Here is a 24,736-nt window from a genome sequence, read left to right on the forward strand (position 1 = left end):
CAACCAAAAGGTTCATTGCAAACTACCATGGTCAGATTCCAGCCAGATGCCTCTGGCATTAAGGTGATTACCATATCCTTGTTCGTTCTCTCCAGCACCTACAATGAGAGGTATATCACCTCTAACATAGGTGTTTCCAGTTAACTATCAGAGCTAGCAGCCATCAATAAATTTATCTTCTTCATCTTAATTTTAAAAGCACTCCCACCTACCCACCCACACACCCAAACTATTTGCAACCAATGCCACATTTGTGGTTGCTGGAGCTATCCAAGCAGTTCTTGTATTCAAAGTGAATTTTATGTTTTGGCTTCAGAACTTGGCTTTAAAAACAGATTACACGTCATCTGTGAAGGGACCCAGGTGTTGATTGCAGTGTATCATGCATTCTTATATAGGCAGTCAAATGATGACTGCTGGCTCTATTCTCCACTCCTGTTAGCTCACCTTTTAGCTTTTGCTGAGATGTGTGCCAAGTTTTTCTTTCCTGATCAAGCTTGCTGCATAGGGGATCTGCCAAGAAACAGAAAAAAAGACATAATGAAAAGACTTTTGAGACAAGGGTATCGAAAGTAAAACCTTGGAGAAAGGATGGACCAAGTGGATGACTCCTGTTCTATGCTGTAATAATGCAGCAGGTGACCATGGTTCACCTACAAGGTCTTACTGATTCTGAATGGGGCAGTTCCATAACTATTCAAGTCTTCAATATGACTTTGCTGGGGGTGATTCCTGGGGCAGCACAAAGTTTTTTGCTGCCCTAAGCAACAAAATTAGGATTTTGTTACTTTCTCCCCCCAAAGTCTTCCTGTATTCTGATCAGCAAAACGAAAGGGCATTCTTCGTCCATGTGAGCCTGCCCTTCAATCTGAGGTGCAGTTGGTGAGGACTCGCAAGGCTTTTTTTGCTGCTGTTCCTAGGCTGTGGATCTCCTTTCCCCATGAGATCTGTGGAGTTCCTTGTCTTTTGTAAAGCAGATTACTGCACTTTGGACCTGCCTGCCTCAACTCTTCCCCATGGGTTCTTGTGAGAATTCAGGGTTGTGCTGAATTCCAGAATCCCGCAGTGGTGCTCCACATTGCTGGCAGTAGTTCCAAGCTGTTTCAAGTACCAAATTTTCCAATCACAGGTAAACGCGGGGCATGCTTTTACCAGGGATGGTTGTTCAGATTTCCCTTCTCACTATGACAAATTTCTGACGCCTCCACTCCAGCTCTGTATTGCTGTATTCATTTGCCCCACCACTGCCTATCCTGTACCAATTTGAAAGCCAAGGGGAGAGGTGCTAGATCTCTTGGAGAATCATAACTGCTCTGTGTTATGTCATCAACAGTTCAAAATAGACCTCAGCAGCTGCAGAGTGTGAGATGGCAGGCTGTGCATTACAGTTCAGATGCAGCATGAGCATATTCACACACGTGCCTGCACACACCACCCAGAGATTTAAGTGCCAAAACTCCTGAGTGGGGGAGAGAGAACCTGCACTCTGAAGATTGACAACTCTAGCAACCCACAGAGATATTTGAATTAAATATCCTCCAACAGGCTAACTTTGGGACAATGATAACTAAGAACATGTACCACAATTGGGTCTGGTCTCTGGCACATGCAGGCAGTTGGAGATGAAGGGCTCTCTTAAATCTTCACCCCCAACTTGGGGAGGTGGGGAAGGCTAGTCATTACTATGCATGCTCCAAGTTTTCCCCCTGCCCAAACAACTTTTCATTGAGCTGCCAGGTCACTTGCAGCCCAATCCTATGCATGTCTACTCAGAAGTAAGCCCCATTTGAGTCAATGGGGCTTACTCCCAGATAAGTATGGATAGGATTGCAGTCTTAAGGAAATAAAAAAAGCCCAGATGAAGCAGGCCCAGGACCCATCTAGTCCAGCTTCCTGTATCTCACAGTGGTACACAGGATACCTCTGGGAGCACACAAGACAGCAAGACAATTGCATCTTTATGCCCTCTCTTACATCTGGCATTCTCAGGTATCCTACTCCTAAAACCAGGAGGTTACACAAACACATCATAGCTTCTAACCTATGTTGGACTCTTACTCCATAAATCTGTCAATCTCCTTTTAAAGGTATCTAGCCCTGGTACCAACATCAAATCCTGTGGCAAGGAGTGCCACACACCAATTGTTGGAGTTTGGTGCAACTCCGTCTGCAGTCCAGAGGTGGCAGGATACTGTCCTGAAAGGGTTAAGCCATGGCCCAGTGACCCTGCATCCTTCCCTTCTCTCTGAGCATGCCCTCCTCTTCTTCACAGAACACTGACCTGACAAGATGGGTCACAGCAGGGCTCTGCTGTGACGCCATCTTGACCACATGGCACACGCAGGATGAGGCAGCTCCAGGGCCTTGTTATCTCAAGTTTAGTGTAACCTCTGATCATAATCAGATGCTATAACATATGCTTCTATGGAACTGTGAGTAAATGACTTCTTTTGCAACTTCAACCAGCCATTGTAGTTTGTCTTTCTTAATTAGTAGTCAGCCGGGTGTGGGAGCTTCCCTGGGGTTGATTCCCAGCAAGAGGGGGGGTCTGCTGCTGAAGCTACTCTGCTTCCCCCCTAAAGAGGAAACCAATTTTAAGATTCCTCCAACACCAATCACATGCTGGATAAAGAAATGTTTTCTTTTGTCTGTTCTAACTCTCCTGATACTCAGTTTTAGTGGATGTCCCTGGTTCTGGTGTTTCGTGAGAGGGAAAAGAACATCCCTCTATCCACCCCCTTCCTTCATATCAAAAAGAGAACAGAAACAAAAGCACTGTGTACAGCCAAACAACCCAAGAGAGAGATCAGTGCGTTCTTCAGCCAGCAGTTCCTGCCTCGGTTCTCCATAGCCCTGCCTCCCAGGAGCTGCCTTATTTCCTATGGCAATGAAGTGGGAAAGGTTGTCTCACTTGCTTCCCAGTTATTGAGAAAGCCAAGGAAGTCACTCACACAGGAAATGGTACAAAGAATCTTTACAAGTCCATGATGAACAATGGAAATGAAACCTATTGATTGAACATTCTTTTTTTCTTTTTTTTAAATTGCAAGTGCTAAACTTCCTTTCGTGGACTGCTGCAGGGTGTAATAATAGCGTGGAGACAGAAGAGGGCACTTTGAGACTGAGTATTCTAGCTTGCCTTTTAGAAATCCATCAGTATTCATAGAATACCAAGAATTACTAGGCAAGCTTATTAGGCTTACTAGGCAAGACTTAATAAGATCTCCCGTATTGGTGCACAAATTTGATGCCAGCCTGGACCTTGTTATGGCTGACAACTGATCAGGAAGAAAGCCAACCTGCTCCTGTGCCTTCAGCAGTAGCTTGATGAGGAGCAATGGGGGGGGGGGGGAAGCAGTGGCATAGCTAGAGGAGGTGCAAAGCACTAAGTTTTGCAAGGAGCCTCACCACAGTATGCAAGTGGCCCCTTCCCCTCCCCTTTGGAGCCATTCCAGGCTGGGGGAGCTAAACAGAGGTTCCCTGCAAAATTTAGTGCTTTGTACCCCCTCCAGCGGAAGCTTTTCACTACACTGGGGATCAGCAATATTGTGTGCCTTATCAGATTTAGTGATGTCCACTTGCTCCAGTGGTTTTATAAAAAGAGCTGAGACAGATTCAGGAAGACCATGTCAATTGACAGCTACATGCTCCAGGTTCAGAGGCATGCCTCTGAATATCAGCTGCTGTTGGAGAGCAACAGTGGGAGTGGGATAGGTTTGTGAGTTTCCTGAAGGTGTCTGGCTGGCCACTGAGGGTCTTGGGTTGATCAAGCAGGACTCTTCTTTCATTCAAAGCTCTGCATTGACACCAAACACACCAGTATGACACGTGGTTCTATACCCAAAAGACAATAAGATGCTGACACCTTCTACCAGTGCACACACTGATGTAGCCAGGGATAGATGCAAATGCTGAAAGTTCCAGGTTCATATGTTCAGTCAGAGCCAGCACAAGACCTCCTGGTACCTGAGGAAGTGTGTCCAATGTTGCCTCCCTGACCTTGTAATGCACCAACATCTGTTCTTCCCACTTCCTGGAATGGAAAAGAAAGAGGCTAATGGAATGGAAGAGGACATGTGGAGAAGAGGAGAGCGGTCCGATGTTTTTGCCCACACTCTTCTCTCTTCCACATGTCTTCATCTGCTCCACCCCTCTTCTTCTTTCAATCCGGGGAGCAGGATGAGAAGGAGAAGCAATGGAGGCATGTGGGTGGATGGAAATGGGCAATCCCTTCCAGTTTTCCATTTGGGACAACTGCCTCAGTCAACCTCACAGATGGGTGAGCAGTAACTACAAGGGAGGTGGCAAGGTAAGTATTGCAGGTGCCACAATGTGCCATGTAAGTGGCCCCTCCCACTTGCGTCACTGCCCAGAATGGCTCTGATGGTGAGTGGGAGGGGCCGCTTAAATGCCACATTAGGGTGCCTGCAATACTGTTGATGATGCAATACTGTTCAGTTCATTGTTAGTCTGTTTTCACCAACTTATTAGTCTATTAGTTTTCACCAGCTTGTTTCAGAAATCTTATCGAAAATTAAATTGTTTTTTTAAAAAAATTAGTATGTTTAGTAAATGAGAATCTCTTACAATTTGTAATTGTTGAACCATCTCTTCCCTATAGGCCAATTCCCGCTTCATCTGATCTTGAAAATTACCTATGTGGAAAGAAGAAAGAAAGGAAAATCCACTCAGAATCATTGTTTAAAATCAATATAAAACCAAACCAAACAAACAGAAATTCAGCTTTAAAAATTATGCAGCTCTTTCTTCTGAAATGGATCTGTAAAAAAAAACACAAAAAACTCATATATGGGAATTTTACATCGATAGAGGGAATTTGTTATTCAGCACAGCAAAGCAATGCAAGTACATGTTATTCTGGAACTCCCAACATAGGTTTCTTCCTGCACAGCTGCAATCTCATGCAGTAGTGTAGCTAGAGGGGGTGCAAAGTCATAAGTTTTGCAGAGAACCTCACGGTGCTGTGCAAGCGGCCCCTCCCCTTTGGAGCCATTCTGGGCGCTAGAGCAAAACGGAGGCAAACTGTTTTGCTCTTGTGGCCCAGAATGGCTCCAAAGGGAAGGGGGAGAGGCTGCTTGCATGCTGTGGTGAGGCTCCCTGAAAAACTTGGTGCTTTGCACCCCCTCTAGCTACACTACTGATCTTATGCATTCTTACCTGGGACTAAGCCCCACTCAGCTGCAACTTGCTGCTGAGTAAACCCTGCTAGGATTGGGCTATGCAATTATGTAGCTATCATAAAGGGCACTTCTCACAATGTTTGTAGTCTGGTATTTGTTTTCTATTTTAATCTGGAGCAACATTGACCACCTCTTTGTGGTGTATCAAGACCACACATTCTTCAAGCTGGCGAATGTGCTTGCCACCACTTCCTTGGTCAGCAGCAGCAGATGACTACTCATTGCCTTTGAATCGTATTTTGTGTGGTTTCATTGCGAGCTTTATTTACATGACAGGGAGGCAAGTCTTAAATTTTACTGTGGTGCAAAAAGATCCATTGGGAAACGGGAACTGGCATGATTTCAAGCCGCCATACTGACATTACCTGGCAGGTAACGAATGCGCAGCGGTGCTTGGAAACCAACCTCATTTCCAAGCAAGAAGAGGATTTCCTTGAAGATTGTCTTGATTTCAGAACACAGTATGCCCTATACAATTTGAGAGCTCAGTTTCAATTCAAATCTCCTTGCTATTTGAAGTAAGGGCTTTTCTAAGGATATTTTGCCACTCAGACATCTTTCTTTCCCCTCAAGCAGAAATCTCAAAGGTGCATCACACACGTACACACACACCCTCTATTGTGATATAAATGTAATAGTAAACTAATTGGCAATTTGCGGATATAAATTTGCGGATATAAATATAATAATAAACCACAATTTGCTGCTATGAATGGTACCCCACCAAAAGAAATCTGTTGCCTGAGGCTGACCACCTCACCTTGCCTCGTGGAAGGGCCAGCACTCACAATAGGCAGTGAAGGAATAGGCAGTTTTCACAGGGTGAAGCCTAGAGCTCTAAAGTGGTGCCCCATCAGTCCCCATCATCATCATTGTTCTCCATTGGTTACAAATTTGTAAAATGCCTCTGCCCCACCCCCAACCCACAATCCTTGTTCAGTTTTGAATGAATGACAAAAAAGACCTTGTCTGTTTTATTTGGGGGAGGACCTGTGAGATTGCATTGATTGGTGTCCTTTCCTTTAGCTTCTTTTTCTTTCTTTTGTTTCAGCTCCTTTCATTTCTTATATTTATTGCCAGACATGACCATATGGCATGTACACATATTAATTACACACAAGTGTCCTGAAGGGACATCCGTTAGATGCTACTCCCCATCTCTGGGATCTAGTGTCAATTCTTTTATGTACTCTGAAGGGAGACCTAACCTATTTGCTCACGTAAGTTCTGGAACTTTAAAATCCTATCAGCAGCCCTGGTTCACACTGTCTCTGATTATTGCTTGTCCCATCTCTCCTGCTACCTGATCCTCTTGGTTCCTCATGCATGTGTGTGGGAAGTTCCAGGAAAAACTAAAGAACACTGGGATTTTAGTTACTGAGGAAGTACATCACACAAGGAGGCTCACATTTCAGGTAGCCCAATCCTAACTAAATCTCTCCTGTTGATGTAGCCATGCCACCCAAGTGTGTGCAGCATCCTGGGGGGGGGGGCAGTCTAGGAAGTTTCCTCTAGTAAGGAAACGTTTGTTCCCTTACCAGGGGGTAAGCCTCCACCACCTGCCTGGGTCTACCTGGACGTGTGCAGCAATTTAACTGGTACAAATTTGAGTGGACCCAGAAAGGTCTATCGAGACCATGAAGGAGGATAGGATATTGGTGGCACAGCTGTCATTGATACTGCCTCCTTCCTGGCCTCAATCTGCCCTCTTCCCTGCCCTAATTTCTTCCCTAGTTCTCCCCACCCCACTCACCCTGCCTCTGTCTCCCCCGCCCCGCCCCGTGTTGATATAATAGTGCTGGGAGATGCGGAAGTCCTGCTGGCGCACTTCCATGGTGTTGGCCCAGCTGTGCAAAATGGTGCATCGCACTTTGCAACAGCTGTAAAGGACCTTAAGTTGGCAGAATGCCAGTTGCAGCACTGTAAGGCCCTGTTAGGACTGGGCTGGTAGTCTTTGAATCTACAAATTCGAGAGTGTCTTATACAAATAAGTGTGGTCTATCTCTCTTTTTATTCCCCCCTCCATTTCCAATGTGACACCATGGTTTGGTGTAGCAAAAACAAAAAGCGTTGGTCTTTGTACTCCTTCATCTTCCCTATTATGAGTACTTTGTGCATGAAGGGAGGAGACTGGAAGTTTCTGCTTGTGTTGTTACAAACTGCAGTTTTCTATTACATCCAACTGTTATTGGAACAAACTACAGTTCTGCCCTTAGTATCTGCAGGGAATCCGTTCCTGGTTGCATCCAGAGGTGTTCTGAAGTGTCTCAGAAGGCCTCCCAGAGGTTTCTGAGAGGTACTTCTGATCAAGTCTCTCTTCTCACAGGAGGAACTGCAGCAATGATTTTCCTGACACTACAAAACCCTGGAAATATAACTCCACGATATGGATCAACAGAAGTCAACAGAAGACCAGAGCATTATCAACAGCACTGCAGTGACTGTCTCTAAGCCTGTGTATATTTTAATCAAGGCGCTCTTGAAACCTGCTATCAGAAGTACATTTATCTGAAGAGCCAAGGCTCAAGAGGGAAAATCATGCAATTGCAGCTGAGTTAGGACGCAATCCTATATGTCAGTGATTGCTAAACTCACAACTGCTGTCCTTCAAAAAAGAAGTATCTTCTGGACCAGAGCTTACCATTCTGCCTCCGTACTGCATTCATTCCCTGTAGATCTGGGCACCAGGATACTCTGGGCTGTTGTGTTTGATGCCCAGCATCCCAGAATGCTGTACAACAGGACGTTCAGGCAGACACTACTGCCCAGAGTGTCCTGGTGCTTAGATCTACTGGGAATGAATGCCATGCTGAGGCGGAACAGTAAGCTCCGTTCACGGAGTGGAGGGCTTTCCCCAAACCCCACAGCCAGCCCCTGGGCAGGGGTTTGGAAAGCCCTGTTATATGCACTTACCTAGGAGTAAGTATCATTTAACTCCATAGGACTTCTGAGTCCTAGAGCACATGGGATTGCTCTATCAGATGGCAACCAGGTAGCTCTTCAAAATGTCACTGTTTTGTTCTAACATTGCTTGTGATTGGCTCCAGCAGATCTCATGAGATCTTACAAGACCTTTGTGGTCTGTTAACAGTGAAATAAGTTCACATTAACAGCCTTGAGCAGTACTACAATAGTTGCGTGCTGGACAATTGTGCCCTGGTTAAATGCGCTCCGGTCATTGGCGTCCCTGGGCATTCATATCTGGGTTTTTTCCAGTCCCAGTCATTTGCGTCTCACTATAACCAGAAAACAAACTACAAGTGGGCAATTAACCCCATGTTAAGTATCCTATCCCAGCCCTAACCTTACTTTTGTATTTTAAAAATAAAAGAGCACATCTAATATAAATAACACATACTGGGACATAAATGTCTGGGACACAAAAGTCCAATACTGAGACACATTTGATTGGGATACAACTGTCCAGGATGCAATGGTCCTGTCACTGCCTTAGGCATAACCTTGAATTCTGCCTCAATGTTTTGTCATGGGAATGTGCTTGCCAGCTGGCCAGACCTCCATGGACTCCTGGGTCAGTGTACCCATTTCCCATCCCTGCCCCCCAGTACTTTGGTCTAGTGGCTGTAAAAGCAATAGTCAAAACTTAGAGGCTTTTGGTTACTTTATTTCTTTTTTTAATAAAAAGAGCCCTAAGCTTTGCCTTCTAGCTGTTCTCTGCAGAATCCTTGCCTCTTTTCCAGGGTGGGCCTGTATTTGTGCCCATCCCTCAATGCTGTTTCCTAAAGAAATAGAGAAAAAGTACAAAAATGGGCAGGTCATGCTGGGAAAAAAAAAGCTATTCCAGACTTTGAATGGGGAGAGGGCAGTAGATGAGCCCTTTGAAAACTGCTTCCTCCTTTGCTTCAGGTTCCAGTCCTCACCCTGAGACAGTATCATAGCTGCGGGGGGGGGGGGCTGCACAGTAACTATTGCAGGTGCTGCAAAGCATAATGTAAGCGGCCCCCTCACTTGTTGTTGGACAGCTATAGCAATGCAGTTGCTGCTGACAGCAAGTGGAAGGGGCGGCTTACATAGCACGTTGCAGGGCTCGCAATACTTACTGCGCCCTCAATAGCTATGCTACTGCTGAGATTTAATTATTTTTGTCGGAGACTCTGCAAAAGGCTAAAAGTTTGAAACTTTGGGTCAAAACTTGAGTTCCAGCAACTCATGGCTTCCTGGTATCCCATGTGTTTTTCTTGTCCCCAGGGTCACATTTTGGGATGGATCAATCTCTTATTTTCACTGAATACAGATGGCACAAATGAAGTGTTTACCTCTCCGTGACCTGCAGGCAGCTGTCAGGGGCCCTGATAGTTAGGAAGAAATGTGTGTGGTGATAGGATTCATGGGAAGATTAAGACTAATAAGATTGTGTAGGCCCTTAGAAATGGGGTGAGGGGAGCTAGTGGCGTAGACAGAGGACATTCGCCTTTTGCTCCTCCTGCCCAGAATGGCTCTGAAGGGAGAGGGAGGGGCCGCTTGTACACTGCAGTGAGGCTCCCTGCAAAACTTAGTGCTTTGCACCCTCTCTAGCTATGCCACTGGGGGGGGGGAGAGACATGGCCCGTCAGTGTTCCAGGCAGGGCAAGGCAGCAGGGATTACAGGCCAACCAATAGCTACCAATGGAAACCAGCTTCAGGCAAGCACAACTGCCATTTCAGTGATTTATTCAGCTCTTTCCACCTTGCCTTTCTCTCCCACAAAGCAGGACCTTCACAGCAGTTTACACACAAAATTTAAAACACAACAATACATAAACAATAAATAATGCAGCAATACTGCAAATGTAAAAGCAACGTCAGCAACAGCAGAAGCAAAAGAGAATGCCAAGTGCTTGGCACAGCAAGATGAAAGCAGGCCACGGAAGAGATCGTGGCATGAGGCGGGCAGTGCCAGCCCATCCAGGAGGCTAGCTGATGTGGGTTGCAGCTGGTTCTGGGGGGTCCAAGTGGGGTGGTGGCTACAGGGTACCTTTCACTGAGTCTGCTGCTTCTCTTCCCTTCAACCTGCCACCACTGCAATGATCTGCTTCCTGCTTGCTCAAGCAAGAAGCAAATCTTTCTCCTCCTTACTGTGTTTATAGCACACTGCTGTGAAGCCCAGAAATGCAGGACTTCCTCGTTTCACAGCAGCACGCGAGGAACACAGGAAGGGTTTTGGTGTGTTTTCTGTAGCGCAAAGGTGGCAGACCTGAGCCAACATCAGGCAGTATTCCCTACCTGCCCCTACCTGCATTGCTCTCAACTCTTTCTTGAGTTTGCCAGTGGCAATCCTCTGCTCATCATGCTCTCCTCACAATGTCTCAGCGTGGAAGATTTCATGCTGAAGCCACAGTGCAGTGCCCCAACAGGGAGCTGTCAGGTGCACTGACATCAGGGGTTGTGATCTCAGTTCCTCATAGCCGCTAAACCTGTGGAGTGGAGGCATCCTGGGTACATCTTTCTTTTCTCATGTGTTGTTAGAATCCACCTACATTTCTGATTGATATTTCTTTGATTCATGAGATCTGCGGCAATCTTTTACAGACAAACACACCTGACCCTAATCCACATATTTAGGCAATCAATTTGGAATGCAGCGTATTATGAGAGAAATCACCATCATCATCACCACCACAAAAATGTTGCACTTACTGAATACTGGGAAGGAAGCCGTTCCTTTGAGGACTTGGAACTCCTGCTCCAGCCTCCTCCGCAAGTCAATCTGTTCAAACAAGACCTTCTGAAGTTCTTCTGGAGCAAGGGACAGAAGAGCCGTTCAACTAATCAGCTGAAATAAATCTTGAGTGTGCGCTTATCCTTGCAATTCATTATTGCAAAGACAAAATATTTTTAGCCAGTTAAGGGTAGTGGTAGAATGTCTTGCCTAGGCCTAGGATAGATTTTGTGCAGAAATCCATGAATATAAATCAATGCAATATATTATTTTAAAGTATTATAGCAGAGTGTCATGTATTGATTGATATGTATGCATTAATCTCAATTATAGCCACACAAAAGGTCCATATATTATTCATATGTTACTTGTCAAGCTTAAAATATGGTGGGGAATAAAAATATATGTATTACCCTTGATTGTCTTTATGTTCTGCTAAAACAAAGGGACAAGTTATAATAGATCTATTTAGCTCTCTCTCTCTCTCTCTCTCTCTCTCTCTCTCTATATATATATATATATATATATACACATATATATATTCCCCCTCCTTACCTTTCCCCATGTTTTCTACATCCTTTTTCAGTGAATGAGGTGAATTGGTTTCCTGTATGGGTTCGCCTTAAGGAGGAAAGAAATACAAAGTTATTGATTTACACATATGCTGCTTCTTATCAAGGATCAGGTTTCATTTTGCATCCTCATTAAAGCACTGGGAGGGGGAAATGTTGTGAAAATGGCTTTACTGCAACAGCAAGAACCCAGCTTGCCTGCCTTTGTCTGACTGAGGAAAGAGGAGTTCTTGGCTGGAACAGAAATGCTACCTAGCTAGATCATCATCTCTCCTCCTTTTTAAAGGCACACAGTACAGGAACCCAGAGCTCAAGGAGACAAAAAGTTGACCTATCCTCAAATCTCAAACTTGAATGCAGTTATTTGGAAATACCTGTAAATCCATTTTGACTTGGATCCAAAATGAAAAGCCTCTTCTGTACACAGAAGGGCTGTTTTATCCAACTTAGTGGAAGGGTAAGAAAACGAGAGTAGTCTATAGTTTTTGCACAACAATTCTCAAATCTGAAAAACATGGCTGCAAATCATAGCTTAAGGAGAACCAGGATGCCAAATGTTGCTTTAGAAGCAGCAAGAACCAGTTGCCACCACTGAACATCAATTTATTCACAGTATTCAGTGGGGCTGAATCTCAGGCCGCTGCGCATAGGAATTACAACCTCTGGCACAGTTACACCACTTGAAACAGACTGTATTTGTTGCTAAATGCAGAGATTAGAGTTTTGTGCTTAGATGAGGAAGACCCTTGGTCAGTGGCATAGCTAGAGGGGGTGCAAAGCACTAAATTTTGCAGGGGGTCTCACTGCAGCATGCAAGCATCCCCCCTCCCCTTTGGAGCCATACTGGGTGGGGGAAGCAGCAAAATGGGTGGTAGGAGCAAAGCCAAATGGCTCCACAGGGGAGGGAATGCTTGCATGCTGTTGTGAGGCTCCCTGCAAAACTTAGTGCTTTGCACCCGCTCTAGCTATGCCACTGCCCTTGGTTCAAATCCTTTAGTAGCTATGGGCTAGCACTAACTTTCAGGCTAGCCACAGGATAAAACAGCAAGACCTTTCTAAGTTCTCTGAATAAGTGAGATATAAGTAAGCAGAATGTCCTACTAGAAATGAGAATATTTTATCCTGATGAAATATTGTTACAGACTTGAACTTTTGTAGATTTTCTGAATATTTACAGTTCAGTATTTATTCCCAGCTGCCCCAAATCGATACACACTTACATCCAGTTTCTACAGAAATCATATTATTGCATATGAAGCATATTCAATAGTGACATTTTAGCATTTGCACTCTCTTCTCTATATTTATTGTATTAAAGCAATTGTGCTTGTATAATGAGATGTAGCTAAAGCAGTGCCAGCATTTCCATTACATTCAGAAACATGGCTGCAGACATTCGTTCCAGGATGTTGTGTGTGCAAGGTCACTGTCCAGAGAGATGGTTTAATAATTCAAAACACATGCACATGCCCACAAACACACACCATTTTTAAGTTGTACCAGTAGCCTGGAAAACAAATTCTTATACAATCAATCAGATTTGACTGACTGATTCTCATGATTTTTTGGGTGAGAGGTGAATAAAATTTATAGATTCCCCCCCCTTTCCCCCTGAAGGAAAGGAAGGCATCAAATGGAGGAAGAAAGTGAAGGAGACCTCAAAAGGTGCACAGAAGACAATTTATTCTCCTAAGGTTGCAGTCCCAGGAGAAAGCCCCCACTGAATACCATGAGCAGCACAATTTTTGAGTAGCTTGAATACGATTGTGCTGTAAGTGCAATGGCCCAATCCTATCTGGGTTGGATAATGTCAGTGCACCTCTTCCACAGGTACTCAGCGTCAGTTGTAATATGGTCAGTGCCAGCTGTAAAAGGTGCTCTGGCAGCCCACTTAGTATCGTGCTGCCAGGATCATTGGTGGGATGGCCGGGGCCTACCCGCTAGCGCCAGTGGATTTGAAGCTGCCCGCCACCAAAGGTGGCATTGGGAGGTGGGACAAGTGGGAGCAGTGGCATAGCTAGAGAGGATGCAAAGCACAAAGTTTTGCAGGTACCTGAATGCACTGTGCCCAGTGGCGTAGCTAAGGGGGAGCAGGGGGGAGCAGTTGCATGGGGCATCATAAGAACAGCCCCACTGGATCAGGCCATAGGCCCATCTAGTCCAGCTTCCTGTATCTCACAGTGGCCCACCAAATGCCCCAGGGAGCACACCAGATAACAAGAGACCTGCATCCTGGTGCCCTCCCTTGCATCTGGCATTCTGACATAGCCCATTTCTAAAATCAGGAGGTTGTACAAACACATCATGGCTTGTAACCCATGATGGATTTTTCCTCCAGAAACTTGTCCAATCCCCTTTTAAAGGCGTCCAGGCCAGACACCATCACCACATCCTGTGGCAAGGAGTTCCACAGACCGACCACACGCTGAGTAAAGAAATATTTTCTTTTGTCTGTCCTAACCCGCCCAATACTCAATTTTAGTGGATGTCCCCTGGTTCTGGTGTTATGTGAGAGTGGGAGCAACAAGCTGAAATTGGCACTTGTGACCAAAAAAGTGAAAATCTTGTTATGTATGAATAATACAATCAAGTTGTATTGGAAAGGTAATTTAAATGGTAAATGTAATTGGAAAGGTAATTACATTGGAAAGGTAATTTAATGCAGAATGCAATGAAACAAACAGCATTGGAATATCTGTATTCTATCAAAAGTTATAGCCAATTAACTAGAAAATGAAAACACAACTGCCTCATGGAACAAAGAGTGGATTTTCTTCGCAGATTATGTCTTTTTTGTTCCTTAGAACCGGACACAGTGGACCATATATTACTTTGTTGCCCGGCCCACCAATCTCTTCGAAATACACACTTGAAACCCTTGCTGTCTTCTCTTTCTGGTACTTCCACTGATCCCTTATTTGTCCTCCTGAGTGACAACTCTGTGGTCATTACCAATGCAGTAGCAGAATTTCTTTCCACTGTTTCCAAGCTAAAACCCCCACCCTGATTCTATACTCTCCCTTGTTTTCCCCCCTTCTTCTTGGCAACAGAAGACTTTTTTTCTCGGCAACATAGCCACTGCGCTGGTTTTTGTTATTGCTATATATTTATTGTTTAATGCCAATAAAGGTTTATGATATATGAGTGGATTTTCTTAACTCAAAACTGACATATGAGACTAATTGTTCTGAGGAAGCAGGTTTTCCCCCAATTTGCACCTTTTAAGAAGCCCGGGCATGATGTCACTTCCAGTTGTGACAACACTTCCGGGGCATCATTTTGAGCTTGGCACCATGATCATTAGTACGCCATTGGCTGTGCCTTCCCCCTCGGAGCCATTCTGGGCTGTAGGATCAAAGCAGAGGCATATGCCTCCATTTTGCTTCCACTGTCCAGAATGGCTCTGAAGGGGAGAGGCCACTGGCATGGCGCATTCAGGTGCCTGCAAAACTTTGTGCTTTGCACCCCCTCTAGTTACACCACTGGATGGGAGGAGGGCGGAATGGGAGTGGGGGAGGGCGGAATAACAGAGGGACAGGGAGGGTGGAACAGGGCAGTGACAGCAACAGGGGATGGTCCAGTTTGTGCTGGCACTCTGGGACTCCTCAAAACTGCATATGCTGGCAGGGCTCCCTGAGACTATTTTTAGGAGTGTAAAAGGCTCTGGAGACTGGAAATTTTGAGAACTGCTGCCCTACACCATAGTTGTAATCCAAACTGAACTCCACCTCACTGTTGTTTTTACAGGAAGAAAATTATGGAGTCACTGGGGCAGGGGGTGCCAGCATGTTACTACACAGAAAGCTGTCCTCTACTAAGTCAGACCACTGGCCTGTCTGGCTCAGTGTTGACTGGCAGGGGTTCTCAGAAGGGATCGCTCTCTGCCCTGCCTGGAGATGCTGCCAGGGACAGAGCCTGGGACAATCTGCATGCAAATCAGATGCTCTACCACTAAGTCCTGTCCTCTCCCTTTGCTGGATCCTAAGATGCAGTTCATTCTAGAAGGAACCAAAACAGTCTTCTGCACCACCTCAAAATAAGAGGAGGAAAATCTCTTTGAAGGAACTGAGTCAGGGTCGTCCTGAAGGAAGTGTCCGAATACTCAGAATGAACTGGGCAGTTATAAATGGCCTTTAGTGTACCTCTGAAGTGTTCTCCCCTTCTATTCTTTTCATTTTCATGGGAAAAACCCTGAGTCCCAAGTCAGTGACCAAGTTTTTGACATGTGTGACTTGAGTCCATATGAATGGTGAAAAATCATGTGTTTTCATCACTCGAGTCCGAGTTATCCAAGTCGCGGCCCATCCTTAAAGAAAGCTATGTGGTTATTTCTGTTATATAAGATGAACCTGGCTGCATCAGGTCCAAATCCAGCATCCTGGTTCCAGTCCACAAACCAGAGATGAGGGCCTATCCCTCTCCTACCACTGCATCCACTCAGCCTCTAAGCCTAGAGCTAACATAGTACCATAATTACTAGGTCTCAATGATAGACTTCTCCATGAATTTGCCTAAGGGTGCAATCCTAAATAACAGCACTGACCTAGATGTGCCAATGTGGTGCACACTGCATCCTGTAGTGGGGAGGCAGTCAAGGGGGTCTCCTCAAGGTAAGGACAGGTTTGTTACCTTACCTTGGGGCTGCATTGCTGCTAGGTCAGTGCTGGAAAGTTAGTTAGGATTGCACCCTAAATCTCTTTTAAAGTCATCCATACAGTGGCCATCCCTCTATCATGCAACTGCAAATTCCATAGGTGAAAGGTGCACCGTGTGAAGCACTAACATGTTTGTCTTTTCTCAGTCTCCCATCAATCGGTTTTATTGGATGACCCAGGGCCATCCTAAGACCTCCCAATGCCTGAAGTGGTGGACCAAACTCTGCTCCTTGTATGCAGTGATGTTCCAGCCTTTGCCCCTTCCACCCTCCAATGTTCAAGCTCAGAACTGCCCTCCACGTTTCCTCTTCCTCTCTGTCCTGCTCTTCCAATCCAGGGTATGGAAGGAGGAGGAGAAAAGTGGTTGGAAAGAAATGCCCCCCCATACCAACCAGCTGCCACTTCAGTTTGCCTCTATGATGGGCTGGCCCTAATGACATAATTAAAATACACTTACTTAGACTTAAGCTTGAGGTCTAGCACCTCCCTTCTTGAAAAATTAGCCACTGTCCCCATTTTTTTGACAACACTCCAGGTTCACAATAGACCCTTCCACCATGATAGGCTTCTGGCTATCATTTTGGTTTTGTTATACTATTACTGAGCAATTACATCAAAGTTTGTTTCCTCGTACATTATCTCAGTATTTTTCCACACACCTACAAGCTGATCAGCAGATTTCCCACTAACTCTAGTAGATGTGGAGTGCACCCCTAAATCTCTGACTATATACCAGTATTAGCCCTGGAATTTTTAGTCATTTTAATTGATAGACAGCTTGAGCTGATTAATTGGTGACAGCCAATTTTAGTTACTGGGCCTGTGAGTTAAGAGCACACTGGTTTATTTTTAGAGACTATTTGATTCCAGTGTGTTACTATAAAGGGAATGAAAAAGAAAATACTCTATGCAGGTGCTAGAGCAGAGGTTCCCAACCTGGGGGTCATGACTCCCAGGGCAAGCACAACCACTAAATGTTCCCTTAAGGGGAGTGGCGGTCAGCAGTGATGGTAAGGGCACTTCCAGGATCGCAATGCTGCAAAAAAGGGAGTTTCCGACTTACTGGGGGTTGCTATGGCCCTCTGGAGGGTTTGGGGAGCCCTTGGCTTGTGGTGTAACTGAGGGGGGCAAGGGGGACAAATGCCACAGTGTCGCCATCCATCCCCGAGGTGCCCTCTCACAGTACTCAGCAAGCATGCCAATCTGAAGGTTGCCCCTTGAGGATCTTTCCCCAGGGGCATTCTGAGGGCTGGGGAAGCCACATGCAGCTTCCCTGACCCTTTGAAGGCCTTGTAAAGCCCTCCTAGGGCCGAAAAACATCACTTCTGGTTTCACATAGGAAACCGGAAGTGATATTTTGATGACCTTAGAACAGCATTTCTCAGACTGTAGGTTGTGACTCACTAGGTGGGTCCTGAGTCCAGTTTAAGTCGGTAGCGGTTATCCCACTCCTGGCTCCACCCATGGGTGGGCGCTCGCTCCAACTCCTGACAGCAGGGCCAGGCGCGCATGGTGGCTGGGACCTTGCACTGCTCTGCAGCAGGGTGAGTCAAGATTGCCGTAAGCCTCTCTTGTGAGACCCAGGAGTGATGGCCAGGAGACACAGGACCTGAGCAGCTGGTGCAGAACTTCAAATCCTGGAGTGCACCAGGCTTGAAGGGGGACAGCCCACCAAGATTACTCTGACCCTCACTCGAACCAGGAGCGAGAGGATGGCCAGTAGAGTTGGGGCCTGCACGGCCAGAGCTGAGTTTTAAATGGGCCCAGGCTGCCAACTAAAGAGGGGGCTCACCAGTGGGGCTCCTGGAGTGTGTCCCCAGCTTGAAGGAGGGTGGGCCATCAAGATCACCTTGGCCCTCGCTCGAGCCACGAGCAAGAGGATGGAGCTGAGCTTCAAATGTGTCTTCCAGCTGGAGGAGGGATTCGCTGGCAAGGCTCCCGGGTGCAGTGCTATGACTGGGACAAGCCCACAAGAGATAGTTAGCCCCTGCACAGCAGAAGGGAGTACGCTTGATGCTCAGAAGGGGACGGGCCACGCCAGAGCCAAAAGGTAAGCCTGGGATCCTGGATCAGCCAGCCCAATGCCCGACAACTGAGAGGATGTGGGAGGGTGACCAGTCTGGCATAATACGAGAAGTACAGGAGAGAGACATGCTGTCCGAGCATCCCCCTTGAAAATAACCAATCTGAGCCTCTCTTTCACTTGCTCTGTTTGCTGTTTTTCTTCCTGGCCTTGCCCGAGCTGCAGCAGTTCCAGTTAATGAGAGAGGCTCAGTTCAGGGTGGGAAGAAGGCTAGGAGCCTGGAGCCGGAGACTTGATTCTTTTGGCAAGGGAAGAAAAAGCGAGAGAGGGAGGCAGGGAAAAAGAAGAGCTAAATGTGTTTGCATTGAGGATGTCACTCCCAACATCACTTCTGGGTTGATGATATCACTTCTGGAGGTAGGGTCTCTGAGAGGAATTTTATCAGGGGGTACAAAGTTTCTTTTGGGCCCCTTCCCAAAAGCTGGAATAGTCTTTGGAGTTCAGATCTACTGGGCTTCCCAGTGTCTAACATGCGTTCCTCAGCCCAGCATATATGGCTTGCCAGTAGCTGCAGCCGCACACTTGTGGTAGTGTCCCCAGCAACCTGTGTGGGCAACAAGTCTGATAGGAAAATGTAAGATCCCAGGAAATTTCTGGGCCCCCTCCTTCGACTCCTGGGCCCCCTTTCTGTCCCTGGGCCTGGGTATAAATTACCCCCTTTACCTCCCTCTCCTAGGCCCTGTCTGGAGGGTCCCAGACAGATTGTTATTGTAAAAAGTGGATTGTGGTGCTAAAAGTTTCAGTACCATTGCCTTAGGGCATCACTTCCAGTTGTTGTTCTTCTTCTTCAGCGTTTGTCCTGCGTGGTGGCGGGGTCTGCTATTTTGGATCAGAGTCGCCATTTCTCTCAGTTGCATGCTTGGTTTGGGTGTAGGTGGGTGATTTTTATGTTGCTATGCAGCATGTCAATCTGCATAGCATGTCAAGCCAGTGCTGCTCCAGTTAGCCCTTGGGTTCTTTGGCATTGGCCTCCAACTGAAGTCCCTTCTGCGCCAGCGTATCGCTGTTGGTGTGCAGAATGTGGCTGTACCATTGAAGCCGGGCTTCTCTCAATTTGTCTGCGATTAAAGCGATGTCACACCACTGCCAGATGTCAGAGTTGCGGACGTGGTCAAAACGAGTGATACCACTGATCCACAAAACTTCACTTCCGGTTTCCTCCACGAAATGTTTTACAGTGATATTTTTGGTCCTAAGAGAGCTTTACAAGGCCTTTGGAAGATCGTGGAAGCTGCATGTGGCTTCCCAGGGCCTCATAAGAACAGCTCCACTGGATCAGGCCATAGGCCCATCTAGTCCAGCTTCCTGTATCTCACAGCGGCCCACCAAATGCCCCAGGGAGCACACCAGATAACAAGAGACCTCATCCTGGTGCCCTCCCTTGCATCTGGCATTCTGACATAACCCATTTCTAAAATCAGGAGGTTGTGCATACACATCATGGCTTGTACCCCATAATGGATTCTTCCTCCAGAAACTTGTCCAATCCCCTTTTAAAGGCGTCTAGGCTAGACGCCATCACCACATCCTGTGGCAAGGAGTTCCACAGACCGACCACACGCTGAGTAAAGAAATATTTTCTTTTGTCTGTCCTAACCCGCCCAACACTCAATTTTAGTGGATGTCCCCTGGTTCTGGTATTATGTGAGAGTGTAAAGAGCATCTCCCTATCCACTCTGTCCATCCCCTGCATAATTTATGTAAAGAGCATCCCCATCCAGAAGGGAGGCAGGGGCGGGAGTGGTGAGGGGGTAGTGGCAGCTTGCGGTTGTTGCCGCAGGCAGCACCGGGCCAAGATCGCCACTGCCTGCAGCCTCCTGCACCTCAGATCAGCTCCATAAAGCAATTGCAACCCTCTTCCGGTTTTTGTCGGGGCTATAAATTTGTAAATAAAATAAAATAAATTAAAACAGCATTTGTTTGTTAAATTTTAGATTATTTTGTATTTCCCACACTTCAATAATCAAAAAGGCACTTACAGCAAAATGTTGGTGAAATGTATTTTAATATAACTGATTTATCAGTTGATTAATGAAGAGGAGGATGGTCTATCAACTAAACAGTCTTTAACTGGTTGACAGCTATACCTAAAGTGTGTATAAGAGACGTTGAACTAACTTTCTGCGCATTTGAAGGCTGATCTAACACATTATGCTCACCATGTGGAAGTGATTAGAAAAAGACATCCTTGAGTTATCTTTTCTGTAGCTTGTAGAGTGCCTCATTAGACAGATCCATCACATAGTGTAGGGAAATTCCACAGCAGCACCAGCTGTTCTGTGGATCTCTGAAATAGAACCTGTCCACCCAGTCTGAAAGAACTACACAATGATCCCTGCCACAATTACAACAATATGAAGAAAACGCCTTATTCTAGGAGAGATGAAGAAATACTGCACACTACACAAATCGATACTCGTATATAATCTAAATCCAGCTCAGTCAAATAGGATAATATTCCACTGATTTGAACATGTTATGTTGTACAGGATTTACTTGGTTGGTTGGAATGACATAAGGGATCCCCTCATCATGTATGAGTCTCCCATTTACTGAGGTTATCAGGCTTTTGTGTTTCCTACTAGAATCTCTTGCCATGGATATTCTATTTCAACTTGTGGATTGTGCTCAATCCCACCAGTGACACCATTTCAGATTTCCTTGAGGTAAGATTCTCAGTACGACTCTAAAAATCTTCTCTCGGTTCATGATTAAATTGCATGATTAAACTGCAAACAACTACATTGATACAAGTATTTATTCGGCCTAGTTCATGCCGCATAACAACTATAGCAATTTTCTCAACACAAGTCAGTCACTTTTTTGGTTTGTTTTTTTTCCAGGTAGAAGGGGTTACACATTTGACATGCACAATCACTTTTTCTTTTTTCAGGTAGAAGGGGTTACACCTTTGACATGCACACGCCTATCAAACCGAAAGATTCCCAGGTGATGGGATTGGGTAAGATCCTTTGCCTGAGGCTTTAGAGAGCTACTGCTAGTCAGAGTAGCCAGCAGGGCAGGACAGGAACAGGTAATTCAGGCAACCACTTGGGGTGCCAAATTTGCAAGGCTTCAAATGTTCCAGGTATTTAAAAAAATGTTTTACATTATGTGAGTTTAGAGCAGGGGTGGGCAAATTTTCAACAAGACTTTCAACTGTTAGATGACAAGCTGCTCCTGCTGAAATTCCCACTGCTACACAATTGTTAAAGGTTCAGGTTCCCTAAAGTTGAAAGTTTGCTTGTTTGCTTCATAGAGGAAACAAATTTTCTTATACATGGCATAAGTAAGTACAGATTTATCACCTTAAGTGGGAAGGATTAATTATCCAGGCAGGTAGAGTGAGGTTCAAAGTCATGAAAGTGGCATCTCAGGCTCCACTCTAATTAAGAGGAGGCATGGGTGACTTTGTGTCCCCCATTCCTTCTCCAGTGGAGGTTCCCCTGTTCTTCTCATAAGAGAAGGAACAAGAGAAGTGGGCGGCACAAAGCTGCTGCATCATGCACCCCTCCTCTGGGAAGAACCCAGAAGTGAGGTAACATGACATGATATCAGGTGACATCATGATGTCACTGATGCACCCAGTATTATCCTCTGGTCTAGGATGATTTGCTACTCTAGAATGTAGATTATAGGCCCTTGGATGTATGAGCAGATAAGTAAAGCTAGGATGCCAAGAACTGTGCGGCTACTTCCTTGTAGCCAAAGGGTTTGGGGTTACTGTGTTACTCACATAGAACACCCTTCCCCATGTTATATGGCAAACTACATCAGACTAAGACATGTCTCAAAAAGCAGGTGATAGAAGTTGAAGTTGGTTCACACAAATTTATATAGGATCACCAATATTTGTAATAAAATTATTTGCATGCTTTATGAAATATGAAAGGATAGCCCACGACCCAAGGATCTTACAATCTGAACAGGGAAGAGCACAGAGAAAGAGAATGGGTTCTAAATTACTGTGTACCAAAAGCATCATATAGAGCAGGGGTGCCCAAACCCTGGCCCGGGGGCCACTTGCGGCCCTCAGGGGCTCCCAATGCGGCCCTCGGGGAGTCCCCAATCTCTAATGAGCCTCTGGCCCTTCAGAAACTTGCTGGAGCCCATGCTAGCCTGATGCAATTGCTCTCAGCATGAGGACGACTGTTTGACCTCTTACCTGAGCTGTGGGACAAGGGCTCCTTCTACTACTTGCTGTTTCACCTCTGTGATGCAGCAGTGGCAGCATAGGAAAGGTTGGCCTTACTTTGTGCAAGGCCTTTTATAGGCCTTGAGCTACTGCAAGACCCTCATTCATTCATATAAGTTCCACCTCTAATAAATTCATTTATGTAAATTTATTCAAATTTTAAATGTAAATTAATCCTTTTTTTCCTGGCCCCTGACACAGTGTCAGAGAGATGGTGTGGCCCTCCTGCCAAAATGTTTGGACACCCCTGATATAGAGGGTTAGTTTTGAGGAGGGATTGGGAAGAAACAAGGAAGTGACATTGCGCAAGAGTCCTGGGCGGTAAATCTGGTCATATGGGGCAGCAAGGGAAGAGTTGGCTAAGGGTAAGGACAAGGAATTTGTTTGGAATCCAGGAGCAGATGGGAAGCTAGATCCAGGATTTACGGGGGGGGGGGGTGTCACATGATCAGAGTGATCCAAGAGGTGAATGGAATTGGTGGCAGAGTCCTGGATAGAGGTGAGGGTGGGCTGAGTTGTGGCAAACAACAAATTACTGATTTTACTGGGCTCGCCAAGCCCTTGTGTTACCCTAAAATATGAACATGACAGGAGCCCAGCTGGATCAGGCCTGTTTCTGGGAATCCTACAAGCAGAGCATGAAGGCAGCATATCCCATAATATGTCTCTAGGACCTGGGATTCGGAGGTGTAGTGCTCCTAGATATGGAAGATCCACTTAGCTGCCATAGCTAACAAGCCATTCTTTGTAGCAACTTGGATCTTGAACATAACAAATAAGGAAAGATGTGCTTTTACACACAGAACTCTCTCTCTCTTTCTCTCTGACATATAAGAATGCAATATAGGAAGTAGGGATGTGCAGCAGCTTATCCCTCTATATACCTGCCTCAGTTTTTCAAAAGGTGCTACAGGCAAGGAGTCAAGAAACATGGGAAGGGTCCTGAGCAATTCACCCCAGAATGATATTTGCCTCCCTGATGAGCCATTTCATGGTTTGAAATAATCAAGCCAGATTATCCCTTGCCCCTCTCTGATATCAACCCCTCCCCTCTTCCAAATCATACATTCACCTTTTTTTTTTTTAAAGGCTATTGTTTTCCCTTTTTTCCTCCCCCCTCCCAAACTGGACACTATTTGAACTGCATCTTTGGAAGGGAGTAAGTAGCCTTTTGCGATGGGACAACGAATAAGCCTGGATTGTGTTATTTTAAAAAAAATGTTTCCAAATTGTGCGGGTTGCTTTTTATACAAGATTTCTTTAGGATCTCATTTCCATCACCAGCTTCCACTCCACTTGCATCTCTCTCTCTCTGTCTCTCCCCGGCTTGCACTCTCTGTCTCATTTGACAGGCAAATTTGCAGACATAGCCTCAGGATAACAACCTCGTTTGACAGTCAATTAACCGTGAATAGTCAAAGCCAAGACCGTTTGCATTACATAAATGGAAAATTAGATTCCCTTTTTTCTCTCTCCCTCCCAAGAAACAAAAAGCCCCTTTCCTCCTTCCCAGCCTCCCTGGCAATAGACAACTTAGTATCAAAACTTCTAATCACGTCTTTCCCTCTCTCCCCCTCCAAACCCCTTGGAGACATTTAGCAATCAGTAAAAGGTGGTTCCATTTAATTTGTATAATGTAATTTTTGTCAATGTATTATACATTTTGTGTAGAGATCATTATCACGGAGATAATATAAATGTTGCCATAGATCTCATAAAACACCTTTAATGTCTCTCTGACAGATATTAAAAGCAATAAGCTGTGATCCTTTTTAATGGAAGGTTTCAAAGAGAACATTTCAATTATTGTCATTTTATGCTTTTTTTTCCTCCATGAGCCTGCTCCATTGTGTAACCCCAGATCTTTCCGAAATTTCTTGCTGAAATATGCCCAGCAATTAATAATCTTGCTGCTATTAAGGCAGCTCTGCTCCTCCCTGTTTGTATTTTCCCTTAGTTATTACTTCCATTTGGAATCAGGGGATTCTCTTGAACCCTTCTGCAAAGATACTCAGTCACCTGATTGACAGCCCAATCCTATCCCCACTTACCTGGGAGTAAGCCCCATTGACTCTAACGGGACTTACTTCTAAGTAGGTAGGCATAGGCTTGGGCTGTAAGACTTTCCAGGTTGCCATGGCAGGAACATAAGAAAGGAAGCCCCACTGAGAGCCCCACTCTAGAGGAAGCCCCACTGAGCCTAGTAGGTTGAGGAGACATGCATTGGATTGGGCTGCGGAAGTATTGATGCATTCTCTCTCTCTACCCTCTTTCTAGGCCTACCTGTTATATTCCTCCAGAAGTCTCCGCCTGGATGTTCGGAGTCTGTGATGAAAAAATTGTGGTCCTTGTTTTTATCTGAAAAGCAAAA

The 24,736-nt window shown here is 45.5% G+C and overlaps 1 protein-coding gene across 1 annotated transcript in view; it reads right to left on the minus strand.

Moving 5' to 3' along the window:
• Nucleotides 1–450: 450 nt before the first annotated feature.
• Nucleotides 451–24,736, minus strand: part of SKOR2 (SKI family transcriptional corepressor 2) — a 32,503-nt gene continuing 8,217 nt past the window's right edge. Inside the window, exons 3-7 of the mRNA XM_066617864.1 lie at nucleotides 24,649–24,723; nucleotides 11,416–11,481; nucleotides 10,839–10,937; nucleotides 4,588–4,655; nucleotides 451–513 (exon numbers count right to left, since the gene is read on the minus strand). Of these exons, the coding sequence (XP_066473961.1) occupies nucleotides 451–513; nucleotides 4,588–4,655; nucleotides 10,839–10,937; nucleotides 11,416–11,481; nucleotides 24,649–24,723 (371 nt within the window). The remainder of the gene's footprint in view (nucleotides 514–4,587; nucleotides 4,656–10,838; nucleotides 10,938–11,415; nucleotides 11,482–24,648; nucleotides 24,724–24,736) is intronic.

This window comes from Tiliqua scincoides, chromosome 2, assembly GCF_035046505.1.
Source record: "Tiliqua scincoides isolate rTilSci1 chromosome 2, rTilSci1.hap2, whole genome shotgun sequence".
NCBI classification, from domain to species: Eukaryota; Metazoa; Chordata; class Lepidosauria; order Squamata; family Scincidae; genus Tiliqua; species Tiliqua scincoides.